Genomic DNA, 17,845 nt, shown 5'->3' with positions numbered 1-17,845 from the left:
TGTATATTATATTTTTTAATATTATCAACAATATCATGTATATCTAATTAGTTTATAAAATTATTATTTTTTCCCAATTTTTGCTTGAATTATTGAGGTTTGATTCACAGTATTTTATCATGAGTGAGTCTCATGTGAGACCGACTCACGAATCTTAATATGTGAGACGGGTCAAACCTACCAATATTCACAATAAAAAGTAATACTCTTAGCATAAAAAATAATACTTTTTCATGGATAACCCAAATAAAGATCCGTCTCACAAAATACGACCCGTGAGACCGTCTCACACAAGTTTTTGTCTTTTATCATAATCTCCTGATTTTTTCCCAAATTTTTCTTGAATTATTGTATAGTTCGAATATCTTTGTTTTCTTAAGGTTTATTTTTTTAATTAATATTAATAATATTATTTCTTCTTTTTATTTTTATTTTCCCTTTATTTGTATGTCTATTTTTTGAGTAGGTCTCATGTATTCACAATAAAAAGTAATACTCTTAGCATAAAAAGTAATACTTTTTCATGGATGACCCAAATAAGAGATCCGTCTCACAAATACGACCCGTGAGACCGTCTCATACAAGTTTTTGCCCTATTTTTTTGTTCCTATATGAAGACAATGAATATTTGAGCACCACAGATGTCCTCCTCAGCTGCGGATATATTGAAGCATATCCTATCAATATTAGGGGATGAAAGCCAATTCCTACACGCACTAATTATCAGTATCCCCATTTTGCATCATTATATTTTAGGTTTCAAATTTGGAGAAATGCGGGATAGCTAGATAGGCACGGATTTGAAACGTTCCAATATTCTAGAATACTCTCGCTCGATCGATGAGTAGATATTATAGGAAAATTTCATGCTCTCGTGGATCATAACTATTCATTTCATGTGATATTTTATGAGGCCTCGCGTAGCATAGAATTTTCCGATATTATATCAGCGAAACCTATCCTTTGAATTGGTCGAGAATTATTTCATGTTGAGTTTGATCATGATCGGTACTACTATTATTTCAAGTTTTAATCAGTTGTCAACTATGTGAGCTTGAGATTGAAAAAACCATGCACTGGTTTTCGTTTTGTAAGAAGCTATATTTTTAAAAAAATCAGAAGTAGTTTTAGTCCACGTATTCTTTATAAGATATTTTCAATAACTTTTAACGATGTTACGTACGTGTACATCATTTTTGTTATACACACTCAATTTTATAGACACAAAAATTCTATGAGGCCGTCTCACAAATACATGCATTTTGTCATAAGGATATCCTATTCGATCGACCCGATACTTGAAAGATATTATTTTTAGTATTAAAATTATTACTTTTTATCCTGGATATAGATTGGTCGACCCGTCTCACCAAAATAAATACGCGAATAACTTTAATTCTATGGTAAGTAGAACGTACGTAACTCATAAGTAACATAAATTGGAGTGTAGAATAAACAGTGTGATTCTCTACCTATGAGTTTTCCATGCCGTATAATTTGATGCTTCAGCTGCACTGGCAATAACCCGGCAACACTTCAATTTGACCCCACTCCCCGTGGATGAACCCGGCCCGAATTTTCATACTCTCCATAATTTAAAGTATCCAATCCAGCGCTCCCATCCCATGGCATCCAACCTTCCGGGTCGATCAAACTATCCAAGAAAGTTTTCATGTACCCCGTGAGTGAGTATATCTTCCACGGACGGCCCAAGTAGGTCCTCACGGAGCTTTAAACTGGTTCTAGATCCTCAGCAGCCGTCGCCCGACATTCATGAACGGAGATTCCGGTGTTTTGTCCGGGGTTGACCCGGCCCTGAGCGGTCACGGTATTTATTCGGTTGGGCGGATTTCTTGCATACATGGTGCAATTTTGAAACACAACCGCAGATTGACCGAATATGAAATCGACTGTACCATATATATGATAAAATTGTCGATCGGAATGAACATAGAGGGTGTCTTGGTACCCTTCAAAGCTGCCTTGATAGAATACACAGCGGTCGGAGCCTGACCGGAGGTTGATGCCTCGAGCGATGAATCCGTCTCCAACTATAGCTTTACATGTATCATGTATGGTAGTTTTTTAAGAGGTCACAATTTGGTTGATTATTTATAATCAAATATTTCAAACTTTGTTGCACTCGGATGAATGGATTTGGAGCTAGAGATTCAAATTACGGACTATATTAAAGTTCTACTTTAAAAATATTTTAATTCGTTAGACTCGAGTACAAAAACATTACATGCCGAGTATTTTCATGTTCAAGAAAATGCTTTACTTGAAGCGAGATTAGGTTATCGAGAAATTACTTTTGCTAGAGGTGCGGCCGTCTTGAAAGTGGTGATTACTCCTCCGGCGCTTATGTTTCCAGTGATGATAGTCTTCCCAATGCCATCTCCTAAAGACATACGTGATGTTTACCAAACCAGACCCAATATTTGCATATTCCCTGTACGTACCTTCCTTTCATAAATGGCAATATGACATATCTTCCCTTTCGGATTCGCCTCCCCGCTGCTAAAACACCCTCATTCACTGTCGTGTAGTTGCCGGAACTATCTTGAGCCTCTGAGACATCTACCTGAGGAGACGATAACTGCAGCAACTTCCGGTCATGCGGCTTCACCCACGGTGGCCGGGAACCCTTTTTTGTAACTGGTCCCCCTAAACCCTCCGCCACTTCCATTATTAGTCGAGGCTAGTGGCCTAGTGTGTTACTAAGCAACATACTGACGTTTTTTTCATGATTAAGGGCAGGATGTTGTGGACTATACCGAGCTCGAAGAACCTCATTCGATATCTCTTGAGATTCGTGAGAGCCGTGCTTGGCCATGTTTGAGCATCTACTGGGGTACACCGAACATTTGGATCTAGGGTCTTGTTGATTTTTTGGATTGCGAGCTCATACAACTCGATGAAATCTGACCAAGCTGCCTTTTCACCTTCATTGCGACATTTGAGACCCAAGGAATACAGGTTGTCTAGGGCGTGAAAGCATCGGTCTAATGCGAGTTGCGTCGACAATTTGAAGAAGTGATGTTAATTTGCTCTTAACAGGAAGCTTGTTGTTATGGTTTTGTGAGGAAGTACTCGCAGGGTTTTGGGTATGGAGTTGACCTACGTCGTGCTTTTGTTGCCGCATGGAAATAAATGGAAATGGCGTTAGAAATTAAGAAAGACATCAAAATAATTAGGGTAAGTAGTGATTTTGATGCCATTGCTAGTCAGGTTATAATTATTGGTTATTTTGGGGAGCTTCATTGTGTGGGGTAAGTCTATGTCATAGTACTGGGAGTAGATCACTCGGTTTTTTTTGTGTATATGCCAATCATCTTATTTGAAAATGAAAAATGTGAGATCCATCAATACTTTTTTATTTTACAGAAAGATAATTGATCGAACTTATATAAACACACCGAAAATATAACTCTCGGTATAACATAGATTCACTTCATCCCGTATATATATAAAGGGAAGAATTTTAGTTTTTAAACTAAATATTGTGATGTCCAAATAAGATTTTATTTATGGCTTCCAAGACTCCTAGTGATATTTATACACTAGCCCATCGTATTCGTGGCACACGCATCCTGTTAAAAAAATGGAGAATAGAATATGTTTTTTTTTATTTTAAAAAGAAAGTTATCAATTTCTAAATTAAAATGGTAATTGATAAAATAATATTGAAAGAAAAATGTGGAATATGAAATTGAATATTTAAATGGTATTTTGAAATTATAAAAAAAATCACCAACATACTAAAAATTAGTTATGCTTGGTGGTTTAATTTTATTAAATAATAATATACTATTATATAGTAAATAATATACATCACAGAACATGATGAAATAATTAGGGCAAGACCGCAAGAAACGCAAGTTCGAAATGAACTTGAGTAAGTTTCTTGTGAGACGATCTCGTGAATCTTTATCTGCGAGACGAGTCAACTCTACTGATATTCACAATAAAAAGTAATATTTTTTCATGGATGACTCAAATAAGAGATATATCTCACAAAATACGACCCATGAGACCGTCTCACACAAGTTTTTACCAATAAAACTTTGCCATGCATGGTATGGAATAATAGTTTTTTTTTAAAAAAAAATATTGTGAATTTATAATTAAAACACGTAAAATATTAAGAACAAACTTTCATCAACTTGAAGGAAATAATTTTCAACTAAAATAGAAAGAAAAAAAAGGAGAAATCTTGTACTATACAATACTTCGTCTATTGACCCTAATTTAATTTGTTTAATTTGTTGATGTCTGCTTTTGTATAAGGATAATGACACATTTGCATTTGAAATGATTAATTTGAAATTAAAGATTTCAAATTTATAATAATAAATTTATTAGTTTGTTTGTATAATTTATTTGAAAATATCAAATATCAAATAATTATTTTTCAGTCATTGTCATGAATTTTAAATCAATCTCCATATAAAATCATTTTTTAAATGAGCACCTCAAATATTTTCTCAAGTCTAAATCATTCGATTTAAACTCATCCTAAAGAAAAATAAATTGGTTCGGTAACAAATATTGACAAAATGAAATCAACAAATTTATGTGGTTTTTTTTTTTTAAAAAATACGTTTTACATTATTTTTTTTTGTTAAATGAATTTATTGTTGACAATACAAAATACTATTGAAAATTAAAAAAAAAATTTCTTAAAATGAAACTACAAGTGTTTGAAAAACATGAGTTTTTTTTTTAATTGAGCTAATTTTTTGTTGTTGGATTTATTATATTAAAACAAGCTAATTAAATTTTTATTTATGCTATTATTTTTAAGTCGGTAAATAATAATAAATAATTAAAACGCAATTGTTTTTTTATTTATTAGAGTCGTTCAATTTTATAAAAATAAATAAATTTTTAGTAGAGTTTTTGGTAAATAAAATACTTTTAATTTAATTTTTTTTAGTAGAGTTTTTGGTAAATAAAATACTTATATAATATAAAATTAAATATATAGGTGTCTTTACGATGCTTCTTAAATATAAAGGCCAGAGAAAACCCTAGCTCAATAAACCTCAGCTTTTTCCTTGTCTAATTGAATCGACGGTCGCGGTATCTGTTGCAAAGGTTGTTCTTTTAGTATTGAATTGTTATATACTTATATTTTTATCTTTGAATTAGCGAAATTTGGACGAGATTAAGGATACTTGTGTGGTGCTTGTGTTTTTCTGACGAATTTTTACTGGATGCAGCGAGAAGAGAGTTATGGCGGGTGGATCGGATGCGGTGGAGACGACAACCTTATCATGTGCTAAATGCGGCAAGCCTTCTCATCTGCAGTATGTGATCACAAGTTCTTTTTAGTGTTTCTGCAACTTTCTTGTAACGGGTTGAGATTTACACAATGACTGTGTCAGAAGCAATAAGAACTCAATCTTGATCGTGTGCGTGCGTGTTTTACTTGTGTTTGCTGAAATTGGGGTGTGGCGTTGAAGGAGTTCAATGGTTAAATCTTTGAGCGCGAGTTGTTTTTTGTTTTCCTTACAATAATCTGATTGGTCATGGGATCGAGCTTATTCTTTGACGACCTTTTTAAGCTGATGATTGATGGGGTAATTTGGTTAATTTTGGCCGATTGGAACAAGATCGTCATTGATTTTAGTTACTCTTTTTCTTTCCTTTGGTACGTTTTTTATGTAGATGAACGACTTCTGCTGCATACATAATATTCTGCAATCTGACAGAGTGATGAGTAGTTTGGTATTTTGTTCATCACTTGCACTACACTTCTTACACTTGTACGTGGCTGTGAACAATCGTCACAGCTATAAATAGCAAGAATAAGAGATGGATTTGTCATTTAGCTACCTGATCAAATTTTCTCAATTCTAGTTTCCAATTTTCTACACCATCTCGAGTTTTACAAACTGAAAATTACTTGATACAGAATTTAATCCCTTTTAGTTCTTGTTGGGGTGGGGAAGGAAGATGAAGTATGTTTGCACCTGTCGAAATTGCATTACAACATATGGTGATTGTTGAACTCTAGAAGGATAAATTGCTAATATAGCCTATATAGGTGCCAGTATGTGTGAGATTGCTTTTGTTGAGAGCAAGTTTTGAATAATTGCTTTTTGCAGGTGCCCAAAGTGCGTTGAACTAAAGCTCCCTCGTGAAGATGCTGCTTTCTGGTTAGTTACTTTGATTTGCATAAATTTAGTCTTGCTTAGCAAAATGAAACGTATGGAATATTTCAAAATTTTAGATTTGGTAGTGTTGACTTAAGCAAGACTTTTTATAGTCATTATTAGAGCCCAGTTGTATTTCATAACTTAGGCACTGGGCACGATAAGCCTTATCAAAGGGGGGGGGGGGGGGACATAATATTGTATGGAATAAGTATTGTCGTGACATATCAGCCAATATCTACTTTACGAACTATTGAAGAAACAATAAAATTATTTTTCATTTGTTTATGGGGGAAAAAACGAAAAATTGTTACATTTCAATATACTTTGGACGTACAATCCTTACGTTTAAGGTCTGCTGAATGTGCGTGCTCCTTGAGCCTTTAATATGCATCAAGGTGCGAATTTCATGGTGAAAATCATTGAATTGCTGACTGCTGAGCCTTGGCTTATGTTTAGACATGAGGGTGGGTTTAAATAACTGTGACTCAAATAAAAGCAGGATGTTAAGATGAATAACTTACAGAAGTACTGTTCAGATCCCAATAAAACCCAATGATATTAGAAAGTTAAGAATCAATATATCGTTGGGGAACGGTTAAGAGAGTGTTAACGATTCATTCTCAGGCATATGTATTATCATAATATATAGAACTTAAATGTACCAATGCCTCAATGTTATCATTTAGTGGAAGTGGCTGCCTTGATTTTTCTTAATCTTGTTTGATTAGATGATGGATAACAAAAAAGAACCGTGAAGACGTTACAGATTTACTGTTAACTGAATTCCCTTTTGATGCTACTCTTGATGTTAACGACTCTTTGTTGTCAAAATATTTTTTCTTCCAGTTCTCAAGATTGTTTCAAGGAATCTTGGAGTTCTCATAAATCTGTTCATGTGAAAGCAAAGTTGTCTTCCCCGGGACTTGAAAATCCCAGTGAACAAAATTCAGGCTCGTCTAATGATGGTTGGCTCTATTGCTTGAGGAAAGGGCAATCTCGTTCACCAAAGATTCCACATTTTGACTGGACTGGGTATGCTGTTACTAGTCATATTTTTCAGGTTTTGTATCCAATCGGAAATTGCGGGAATTTACTTCAATCATGTTTAGATTTTGGTTTTGTGAGCTAAAGTTTTTAGCTTAATATTTTAGAAGATAACCTGCAGTGGAGATAATATTTCGTGTAACGGGACCGTGAAAGCTGTTTATTTATTTGGCTTGATTAAATCTGCATACAGACTTCATACTAGCTTATTCTGTGATTTTAAATGTTCCTTTTATTTAGAGGAGCAGGTGATTCAGTTGTCATTTTTCTTTTTCAATAAATTAAAACATTTTTCTTGGAATAGGACTTTTCAACTCTTAGCTAAGTTTTCTAAGCGATCTCGTTTAAGTAGCTTCTTCGCAAACTCGGTCAAAATTCACGTTTTACTTCATTTATGCTTTGATTTGACGATCGAATGGTTTTATAGGTTTTTCATCTACTAAAAAGGGTATTAAGTTCAAATTTTTTGTCAATTCAGCTGTATGTTTCACAACTTATCCTTGAGTTTCTCTGATGCAACGCACTCTGCTTTTCAACTAGCAATATTTGATGTGCTTTGCTCGCTACTTCTTACACCATGAATGCCTTTTTCCTTTCATTTTTATTTCCTTTTTATTGTAAACTGTCATGCTTAGTTGTTACCCTGAAACCGTTTCTATTTTCCTTTCAGGTCGTTAAGACCGTATCCAATATCAAAAAGGCGTCTCGTACCTGCTCACATAGACCAACCTGACTGGGCAATCGATGTAAGTAGCTTTGACTCTCCGGAGAGTTGATCTTTGTATTTATGCCGTGAGTATATCAAATGTAGTTTTTATGAGAACAGCATGCTTGTGTTTGAAATCGAATGGTATTATTGTCTGTGAGTTGCAATAACAGTCCTCTATTCAAATTTCAAACCTTTACAGGGAACACCAAAAAGTGAACCTAACAGTGATCTGCAGCATCATGTTGAGGTACTGTTCATTATGTCCATAGTTCTGGTTAGTTTTTCTAAATAAATATTTGACTGAACACAAACTGTTTATCATGATCCATGTCCCGAAGATCAAGACTCCTGATCAAATTGAGAAAATGCGGGAAACCTGCCGAGTAAGCTTCTTTGTTGCTCAATCCAGTATAAGGATAACAGTTCTCTTCTTCATTTTTTTGTATTAATAATGTGTTTCGTAGAGCTTCATTAGCATAGGCTGGTAAATGAAAGTTCAAAGAAACAAACAGTCAAGGAAATAGGGAAAATCACCAGTTCGAGGCATTTTTCATCATGTGTGATTAGATAAAACATCTTTTAGGCCTATGAGGTTGATTAGAAATCAATACAAGAGGTGTCTGAAATTTTCTACACATGTAACAAGTCATCAATTATATGCATAATAACGAAGACCAAGCTCACAAATTAAGGTCTGCTGCAGTTTATTCTAATGTTAGTTCTTGATGCTTTTTTTTAATTACTATCTCCAGATAGGAAGGGAAGTTTTGGATGCTGCTGCTCGAATCATTCGACCTGGAATTACAACTGATGAAATTGATGCAGTGGTTCATGAAGTGACAATTGCTGCTGGTATGATCAGCATGCCCTGCATTTTCATTAATTTATAATATTACAGAAGGAAATGTAGCGTCTTTCAATTGGTGTGCTGTTTGATCATTCATATCAGGTTTCTCAACCTTCTTGTTTGGAGTTAAAATGTCTTGGTAGTTAGTATACCACATTTAAATATATAACTGTCTAGAACTCGTTTCGGGGGTTCGATGGTGGAATGTAATAATGATAGACATTCTATATCTATTTACTAGTTCCACTGGCTTGCCCTTTTGCCACCAGTTTTGCAGATAATAGTTTTTCTTATTAATGGCAGAGAACGTTCATGCGGCAGGCTAATGAGTGTAGTGTAATTGGCTTCTGGATTTCCTTATGTATCTTGATGTCAGTGCATGTCAATTTGCCATTTGTCTGTGGATGCTACTGTTCAATATTTTAATAAACTCAATGCAGGAGGATATCCATCTCCATTAAATTACCATTTCTTCCCCAAGTCTTGCTGCACGTAGGTATTTTTTCATTTGAAATTCTGTTTCTTTGCGTTCTTTGACTCTTAATTCCGATAAGTTGAAATTTTGCTCATTTTGTTTCAGATCTGTTAATGAAGTTATCTGTCATGGGATTCCAGACGCAAGGTATGTTCTTCACTCGTGGAAGAACCTCCTTATAAAATTTTGGATCGTAAATTCATGGAAAGTTTTTCCTTTTCTTGCTACCAACTTTTAGTTTGGGCTGCCGTTTTATATCTTTTGTTTTTCCGATTCTTGATCCCACTAAAGGTGGCGTTTGAAGCTCATCTGTACTGCTGTTTTAGTTCTTTTTTTTGTTATTTGTTACTTCCTGACTGTTTAAAATTTTCTTCCCTTGTTTATGAGCTAAAACTGTGCTATCTAAAGAAAATAAATATTTGAAATAATTTCTTTCAATTTCTATTCAAAAGCCCCAGTTACATGGCATTATCATCATCATCCTTCTACCAGAGTGCTATATCTATTCTCTCGCCACCTCTACTGATCTTTTTGTTGGCTCAGGAAATTAGAAGATGGTGATATTGTAAATGTCGATGTAACTGTGTACTATAAAGGGGTACATGGTAAGTGAAAATTATATCCTACTCAATGTTGATAGTATTGCCATTTCTTTACAATACAGAAACAAACATTGTTATTCCTTGCCTATGCAGGTGACTTGAATGAGACATTCTTTGTGGGTAATGTTGATGAAGCATCTCAACGGCTGGTCCAGTGTACATATGAATGCTTGGAGAAGGCAATAGCAATTGGTAAATATGTGCTCTGTCTTGTGATTTTAGCCATTATTGCTGCTGATGGTTTGTGTGCTTTAGAATTTCATTTGACAACTTGCATATTTCCCTTCAATGTTGTTGCATAATTTCTGTCTTGTTTACTGGTGATTGTTTGATATTCGAAAGAAAAAATATTTTACATATTGTTTGCAATGATTTTGAGTTACTCTAAATCCCTCTTTTATGTTGTTTCTATATTAATGACGCATATTGCCATGGCTTGTTCCTCCCCTTTTCAGTTAAACCTGGTGTACGATTTCGTGAAATTGGGGAGATTATTAACAGGCATGCTTCTATGTCAGGATTCTCCGTGGTAAGTGAGATGTATCATTTCTTTATGAACTTCTTTCCATTGAGGTTCAATGTGTGTATTAACATTTCCCTATTTGTGACCATGGTATTTGTGATATTAGGTGAAATCATATTGCGGCCATGGTATTGGTGAGCTCTTCCACTGCGCGCCGAATATACCTCATTATGCAAGTATCCTCGAGGCGATGGGTTTATTTATTTTTATTCCTATTAATGTTAGATGTGGTTGATTATAGTTTCATTGACGGTGGACTTGCCATAACCTACTGTTTACTCCAGGCCAGGGCCGGCAATTGGCCAGAATTAAAATTTTTGTACCATATTCTTCGAAAGACCACACCTTTTTGCGGAACGAGTATTACTGGTCTCTTCTTGTATTATATTTTTGCTGTCCCTTTGTCTCTCTGTGGTTCTTAACCTGAGCAGGAAATAAAGCAGTTGGAGTAATGAAGGCTGGCCAGACCTTTACTATTGAACCAATGATTAATTCAGGTAAACATTTTGTTGGCAAAATAAGTTGGTGTCGTAAGACATTTCCCTGTCTTAGCAATTTTAAATCTTTGCTTTCATATAAAAATAATCCCAACAGGCGTTTGGCGTGATCGAATGTGGCCTGATGGATGGACTTCTGCAACTGCTGATGGCAAACGTAGTGCTCAGTTTGAGCACACTCTTTTGGTAATCAGACGTTCTTTTGTGTGTGCAGGCGTGCTCACGCTTGTGATCATTAACAAACTACCCTTCATGCGATTTAACTACAGGTAACAGATACAGGAGTCGAAGTTCTGACAGCACGTCTCCCCTCGTCCCCCAACATGTTTCCCTGGCTAAATCCATAGTCTGCTCAGTCCATTGAAGTTGATCCAAAAACCGATTATTTCACCCTTGTTTTCTCAATTAATTTATTTTCTTTCCTCCGCCCAGTTCTCCGAGCTTATATCGTTGTATTCGTGTGTTTCATTTCGTTATCGGATTAAGGTTAAAAAATTTCCCTGGTTCCCCAGAATGACTAAAATAATGTCAGGCAGGACTCATGTCTGTGACCAGCCGGCAGGTTTTCGATAACATTTTGCATTTAGAACATATATATACACACGTTGTGTTTGGAACCGGAACAACCTCTGTAAGATACCGTATGAATTATAAATTGAATGACTGAATACATTTTACAAATTGATGAAAGGAGACGATACTTCTTTGTGCCAGCCCTTTTTTTCTATTTTCGGAGCCCATTGAACTTCCGAAGTGAAAAAGCAAATGTTATGTTAACCTCATTTTTCTTAGGAAAAATATATTCTAATTGATTTTTCACTTTACGACATCATTCATCACTAAGTTCAATTAACTCCACAATTGGTTATAGTTTTGCAAGTGATTACTAATGTGAATAATACAATAGAAATCGAAATAAAACCAGATGATCTGCTGATAAAGAGTAGTAAATAATGGGATGACATTCTCCCAATTCCATTTTACACCCTCCTGTAATTCTTTAATTCTACCAAGAGGATAAAAGAACACACTCGCAATAAAACATCGTACAAGACGAAAATACAGAACAAACTCAGGCGAAGCACTGAAGTACATACATGCTCCCAAATTTCGGAACAATAAACACGGTCATTCAGGCACCTTTATACCTGTAAGGTAGACTTGGGACTGGATGACGCTACCACCAATCCAAAAGCCCGGCGTAACCATGAAACCGACTTTAGGTTTTTTATCACCGTCTTCTATAATGTACTTTTTTACTACGCTTTCCATATAATCTTCTGAAAACTCGTTATCGCGCTTCACTTGAAATATTTTGACGGGATGATCAAAAGAATGTGCCAACATGTGCAAAAGCCAGATTGACTTGGCAAGTTTCAGAAAAGCCTGGTAAAAGGCAGTCCTAGGATGCCCACCGCCCATGATGAAATTCCATTGGTCTAGGTTTCCAAAAAATGAAGCTTCCATTTTCGGATGGATCAGTATGAGGTATTTGTTCTGGCAAAATTTTCCAAAAGCTGAATCTGGAGTCTGGCATACGGCATCTAGAGGATCCATTTCCCTCAAGGTAAGATACTGCTGAAACAAACTTTCATTTGGGACCTCTGGTGGGTTTTCTGGTTTTATGGAATAGCTTTTGTCTTGGAAATCGATGAATATTCTTTGACAAATGTGAGATTCAAAGGCATATTTCTTGTGAGCTCGCTTCGCATAAACAATATCTGGCTCTATGGAGTTTGCTGCCGAATCAAGATCCCATCCAGCTGCTTTCATCATGTTAATCAACGGCTTGGAAAAGTCGTGAATGGCCCTAGAAGCAGCTTCCACTGCTGACTTGAAAAGATCCGGTGACAACTCCAATGAGGAATATCTATTTTCATCACCACCCCCTTCAGATTCTTTGGTTGACAAGCCTCTGAGCTTTAAGTTCTTCTCAAGTTTTACACGCTTCTGATTAGCCTCTTCAATAAGCTGCTGTAATTGAAGGATCTCAGAATCTTTATTCTGAATCTCAGACTGAAACTTTTTCACCATGACCTCATATGTTTTTAACAAGCTCTGCTGTTCTTGAATCTCAGCAGCTAGCCGGGAGTCTTGGGGGGAAACACAGACTGGTTTGGGGTTGTGCTCTCTATAAAAGTGCTTGAGTTCGGATAAATTTTTCAACTCTGATATTACGAGTTTATCGGCAGCTTGAATTTTGTCAGGGTCATAAGGAGTATGAGCAGATTGAAGTTGAATGTAAGCTGACTTCAGAGAGGATATGTTTGTAAACATCTTAGATACTAGGTTTTCCATAGCTTCAGGATTTTGATTTGTGGCCTCTTCCATTGGTTGGGGATGAACCTTTTGGTTGCTATTTTCACGAAGTTGGGTATCTTTTGCACCAGTGTGTTGCATATCTTCTTTTGGTGATGGCAAAACTCACCAAAATACTTTTTCACAGAAGGTAAATACTGTAGAAGGAAATGTGAATATAGATAGATTAATTACACGGGATATATCAACTGAATCTCAGAAATGCTTGAACAGGACCAAGACAAAATCATGGTAAAAAACAGTCAAGCTTAAGTGGATGTCCCACTCCAATACTGTGAAACAACACCATCAGCATTGAAATAACAGCTTTCTAAGAGTGCAAGCCTGTATTTGCTCTGAACAAGACTTCAAGAGCCAACGAGAATTTAAAAAATGTGGAAAAAGAATAACACTCATGAGATCACATGCACATCTATTGGGATATGTATTATATAAGTATGTTTGTGTGCGTTCACCAACATGCAAATAAAACCAGTAATGTCATGTGTCCAGGGGCGTAATAACTTAATTGATTCCACACGCGAAGAAATGTTATTTAATTAGCACATAAACTCTAGTAAAGAATCATTTAATACACCCAGCCCACTAGCCTATAACCAAAACCTTCAGCGGGTAAACAAATATTAGTAAACTGAATGACTGATGCATTATTAACACCTCTCACTTATTTGGTAACATTTCCAAAGTTAAAATTTGATATTCTGATTTATGATTCTTTGCAACACTTCAGGACTATTATGGAAGATTGGGATAAAACGAGTGAAAGAGTATAGACATTTAGAATGGTAACATTCATGTTTCATCTACTCTGCTAATCCATGAAGAGAAATAGCCCACGTTTAATCTTCATAATAGACATCAATAAAATTGAAGAGAGTCTCCTATTCTTGCCGGTGTTAGGTCAAGGTTCATTAAGCTTAAAAGGTACCGAGCAGAGTCTGAGGCCTTTTGGGTGGAATATAAGAAGTTCCTCCCATACACTAGGGAAAATCTACCTGGCTAACTAATATCCAAGAATTGCTTAAATGATTTTTATTGTTGATAATTAATTGCAATCACTTATTATGCAAAATGTTGGTTTAAACTGCAAAGAAACTATTGTCTTCCATTGACAAAAAAACTTCCAATCAACACAACACATAATATTCTTACCGTGAAAAGAAGTTCTGTCATCTACAACAATTTGGAAAACTCAAAGTGAATAACATGGAGATTCAATGATTCAGATACTTCCAACTGTGTACCAGCGGCCATTGACTATAAATTCAACTTTTCTCAACAAACTTGACAATTTTCCTAAATCAAATTTCCATCCACACTGAAACAATCACGCAAATCACCAAATGCACTAAGCTCTCGTCCTATACTCCGCAAACAAAGAATCGATTCAAAGATAGTCCAGGCAAAAAAAATGATTAGCCGTAGAGAAGAAAGATAAAATCGATGTAAATAAATAGCACCACATGTAAACATTACTTCAATTCAGGCCAATCAAAACCACAACCCACTTAACAATCACAATTAGATGAAGTTTTACATTAGAGAATTCAATAAAAAATAGATGATTGCTTCCCATTTTTAAGCAAATGCAGGAAACACCGATGAATATACCGTGTGAAAGACATCATCAGCTCTTCCTGAACTTAAGCATTTATGTAAAACTTTCATCAACCGTTTCTAAACCTCGCTTCACACATACTAAACAAAATCTTCATTTTAATATACAGCATCAAAGTAAGTAAAAGAATAATCGCCTCTAACCACACATATATAAACTCTAAAATTCGTCATCGGCAAACCCTAGAAAACAAAAAAAAAATGAAAGCAACGGAACCTTTTTCACATCTTCCGATTAAAAATGTAAAGTAAGCGGTAAAAAAAACTTAAAATAAATCAACAAGCTTTAAGCTACCTGCTCGGGATCCCGCCGGCAATTGAGGCGTTAATCTGCCGCAGTTCGGAGGACAGAGTGACTTCGCGGGCAAGACTAAATTTTTTTTTCCGACAAAGATCCACGGCCATCACTCTACACAGTATTAAAAGTAAAGCGAAATTAATATTAGATAATAATTAAATAATACGAAAAATAAATAAATTTATCGAAAAAAAATATAAAAAAAATCGTATGCACCGAGGTTATTAAGTAGACAAAAACTTGCGTGAGACGGTATCACGGGTCGTATTTATGAGACGGATCTCTTATTTGGGTAATCAATGAAAAAGTATTACTTTTTATGCTAAGAGTATTACTTTTTATTGTGAATATGGGTAGGGTTGACCCGTCTCACATATTAAGATCCGTGAGACGGTCTCACACGAGACCCACTCAAGTAAGTATTCTTATGAAAATTGCAGAAAATTAATAGCATGGTGAATGTAATACATAAATTATGAAAAACCAATATGGAATAAATAAATTTACTAACACGCATTTATTTAATTTTAAAAACCTTAAATATATTAGAAATAATTTTTCCAATGACTTTCTATTTTGTGATTTTATATCATTAAACCTATTAATTTAAACATACAACTCAGCTTAGCTTATAAATGAGACCGGGCTTGTAGCCCAGTGATTTCACCCCGTCAGATTAGTTGACTCCCCTCCTCGAGTTCGATCCCCCTCCCCGCATGTGTTGTAATAAAATAAAAGCTTATCTTATAAATGTTACTGTTATATATATTTAGGTATACACATAAATATAAGCTCTCAAACTTATGGGGAAGTAAACAATGTCAATCAACAAAAAGTCACGACCAATCTTTATTTCATATGTCACTTTATTTGAAAAATCTCGTTTTTTAAGCATGGTCAATTGTTTTGTTTGTTTATGTATCAAAAATTGCGAATCACGAAGGTTTAAAAATTTTGATATATGACAGTAATAAAGTCAAAAAAATTCATAAATGTTTTATTTAATTAAGTTTTTAAGAATTTGTAAATTTTTTTACTTTTTAACTGTATGATTTATAATAAATTTAGTAAATTTGTATTTTAAGTAATTATGCAAACACTCATATTTAATGATTTTAATGACTAACTACATATAATAACGCCTCGTGAGATAATATCTATAATAGGTAGATGACTAGTATAAAATCAGTTTTTAGCAAATTTTACATTAAAATACAAATGTATATACACATACATACATATTTACACATACATACATAAAATATGTATATATTTATTTATACCATTAACTAAAGTTAAAACTAGAGTAACTAATTTCTGTTATGTTATTTAAAAAAATACAAAATATATATTATTTTTCATTTTTTTATAGACAATGTGTTAGGATTTGTCAATGTAAGGATAGTAAGACATTTTTTATTTTGGTTATGCTGTCATCATAAGTTTTATCCTGTATCATTATTCACGATTACATTATGTCATATATGGAAGTAGTTTTTTTTTCGTCTTATTCAATATTCGAACTCAGGATCTCTATATTTACGCATGCAGATTCTTATAATGTGAGTAGTGTATATATATATATTATATAAACAAGATAATAATTTGAGTTCCTACCTAATATTTATCCGAAGCTCACCATACTTCAATTATATAATGGTTAAAAAATCGTGGTAAAATATATAATGAATACTCGATAAACAAAAAAGTTATATTATTTCAAAAAAAAAGTTATAAATTAAAAAGAATCTTTTCTTGAATCAAACGCTAAACCTAATGATCAACTAAGTCATAACAATGACCTATCTGTTTTAAAAGTTCACCCACCCGGCGGGTTGGAATTTCCACGATGTCCAACTTTTCTCAGATAAAAAATTTGAGTTAAAGACATATGATACATGACAATTCGATTATTTTTAAATGAAAATTACAATTTTTGATATAAAAATAATATTTTTTTTATGAATTAAATTTAGTTAAAGATTTGTTTCACAAAATTGACTCGTGAGACGGTTTATATAAATTTTTATTTAAAACTTTCAGTTAAATTTTATTCCATTAAAACTATTAAAGTTCCTGTGTTTAATTTGTCCAAGATCCATAATTTTTTTAATAAATACGAAAAGTACAAGACTTTAAAATTTTTCCAAAAAATTTAAACATAAATTAAATACCTACAATAAATCTTCACTTTTATTTAGTTAATTAAATTAGTTGTATTTAAAAGATGAATAAAATTTCAGTAATAATTGTAAAACAAAATAGCCGTTTTTTCTCACGCAAAGAAAGACTGCAGAGCCTTGGCTTCTTCTTCCTCCCTAACACTGTCCCAAGCCATGCTAGCACGCGCGGACATCCCCCGTCATGGCTCCGCCACATCATCCTTCTCGTTCTTTCCTTCCTTCTCCGGCCTGAAATGCACTTATACGACTACGTCCTCCATCTGAATAATGAATGCATATGAAATGAAACAAGCTTTCATGTTGTACTGTTATTTTCTCTCGAAGTATATTTTCTGAATAATGTCGTGTCATTCCAGAGATACACTCCTGAGTTTCATGTTGTATTGTTATATTCTCTCGAAATATATTTCTGAATAATGTCGTCTCATTCCAGACATACATTCCTGAGAGCCCAGCTGATGCCACTAGAAACCCTTTCTCAGCAAAACCTCAATGCTCTTGCGAAGGTTCTCCCTGGTTTGCTAGGGGGCAGTGCCGATCTTGCCTCATCCAATATGACCCTTCTCA

General features: G+C 34.4%; 3 protein-coding genes and 2 pseudogenes across 5 annotated transcripts in view; 2 read left to right on the top strand and 3 right to left on the bottom strand.

Annotated features, from left to right (window-relative positions):
• The window catches only part of LOC140956803 (auxin-responsive protein SAUR36-like), a 1,864-nt gene extending 720 nt beyond the window's left edge, over positions 1 to 1,144 (top strand). The window contains exon 2 of the mRNA XM_073413674.1: positions 618 to 1,144. Within this exon, the coding sequence (XP_073269775.1) occupies positions 618 to 632 (15 nt within the window). The 3' untranslated portion in view covers positions 633 to 1,144. The remainder of the gene's footprint in view (positions 1 to 617) is intronic.
• Positions 1,145 to 1,356: 212 nt separating this feature from the next.
• On the bottom strand, positions 1,357 to 2,262 carry LOC140957141 (pectinesterase 2-like; annotated as a pseudogene).
• LOC140956802 (probable pectinesterase/pectinesterase inhibitor 17) lies at positions 2,023 to 3,284 on the bottom strand (annotated as a pseudogene).
• Positions 3,285 to 4,989: 1,705 nt separating this feature from the next.
• LOC140957513 (methionine aminopeptidase 1A) lies at positions 4,990 to 11,551 on the top strand. Its single transcript, XM_073414810.1, has 17 exons — positions 4,990 to 5,100; positions 5,226 to 5,312; positions 6,114 to 6,164; positions 7,011 to 7,196; positions 7,879 to 7,954; positions 8,117 to 8,164; positions 8,256 to 8,300; positions 8,670 to 8,769; positions 9,205 to 9,256; positions 9,345 to 9,386; positions 9,783 to 9,844; positions 9,935 to 10,033; positions 10,297 to 10,370; positions 10,471 to 10,540; positions 10,796 to 10,861; positions 10,959 to 11,047; positions 11,131 to 11,551. Exons 2-17 carry the CDS (start codon positions 5,239 to 5,241, stop codon positions 11,206 to 11,208), a joined length of 1,212 nt encoding a protein of 403 aa, XP_073270911.1. The 5' UTR covers positions 4,990 to 5,100; positions 5,226 to 5,238; the 3' UTR covers positions 11,209 to 11,551.
• A 206-nt stretch (positions 11,552 to 11,757) lies between these two features.
• On the bottom strand, positions 11,758 to 15,252 carry LOC140957530 (protein GRAVITROPIC IN THE LIGHT 1-like). 3 transcript variants are annotated; one of them, XM_073414840.1, is made up of 3 exons: positions 15,093 to 15,222; positions 14,792 to 14,980; positions 11,758 to 13,317 (listed from the first exon to the last, which is right to left on the bottom strand). In XM_073414840.1, the coding sequence occupies exon 3, from the start codon at positions 13,259 to 13,261 to the stop codon at positions 11,990 to 11,992; it is 1,272 nt and encodes a 423-aa protein (XP_073270941.1). In that variant the 5' UTR covers positions 13,262 to 13,317; positions 14,792 to 14,980; positions 15,093 to 15,222; the 3' UTR covers positions 11,758 to 11,989. The 3 variants fall into 3 exon arrangements, with proteins under 3 accessions (XP_073270941.1, XP_073270942.1, XP_073270940.1); XM_073414841.1 differs by having other exon boundaries at positions 14,792 to 14,878; XM_073414839.1 differs by lacking the exon at positions 14,792 to 14,980 and having other exon boundaries at positions 15,093 to 15,252.
• Positions 15,253 to 17,845: the final 2,593 nt, after the last annotated feature.

Source organism: Primulina huaijiensis, chromosome 14 (genome assembly GCF_012295235.1).
Source record: "Primulina huaijiensis isolate GDHJ02 chromosome 14, ASM1229523v2, whole genome shotgun sequence".
Lineage (NCBI taxonomy): Eukaryota > Viridiplantae > Streptophyta > Magnoliopsida > Lamiales > Gesneriaceae > Primulina > Primulina huaijiensis.
This window is presented reverse-complemented; position numbering and strand designations above follow the sequence as displayed.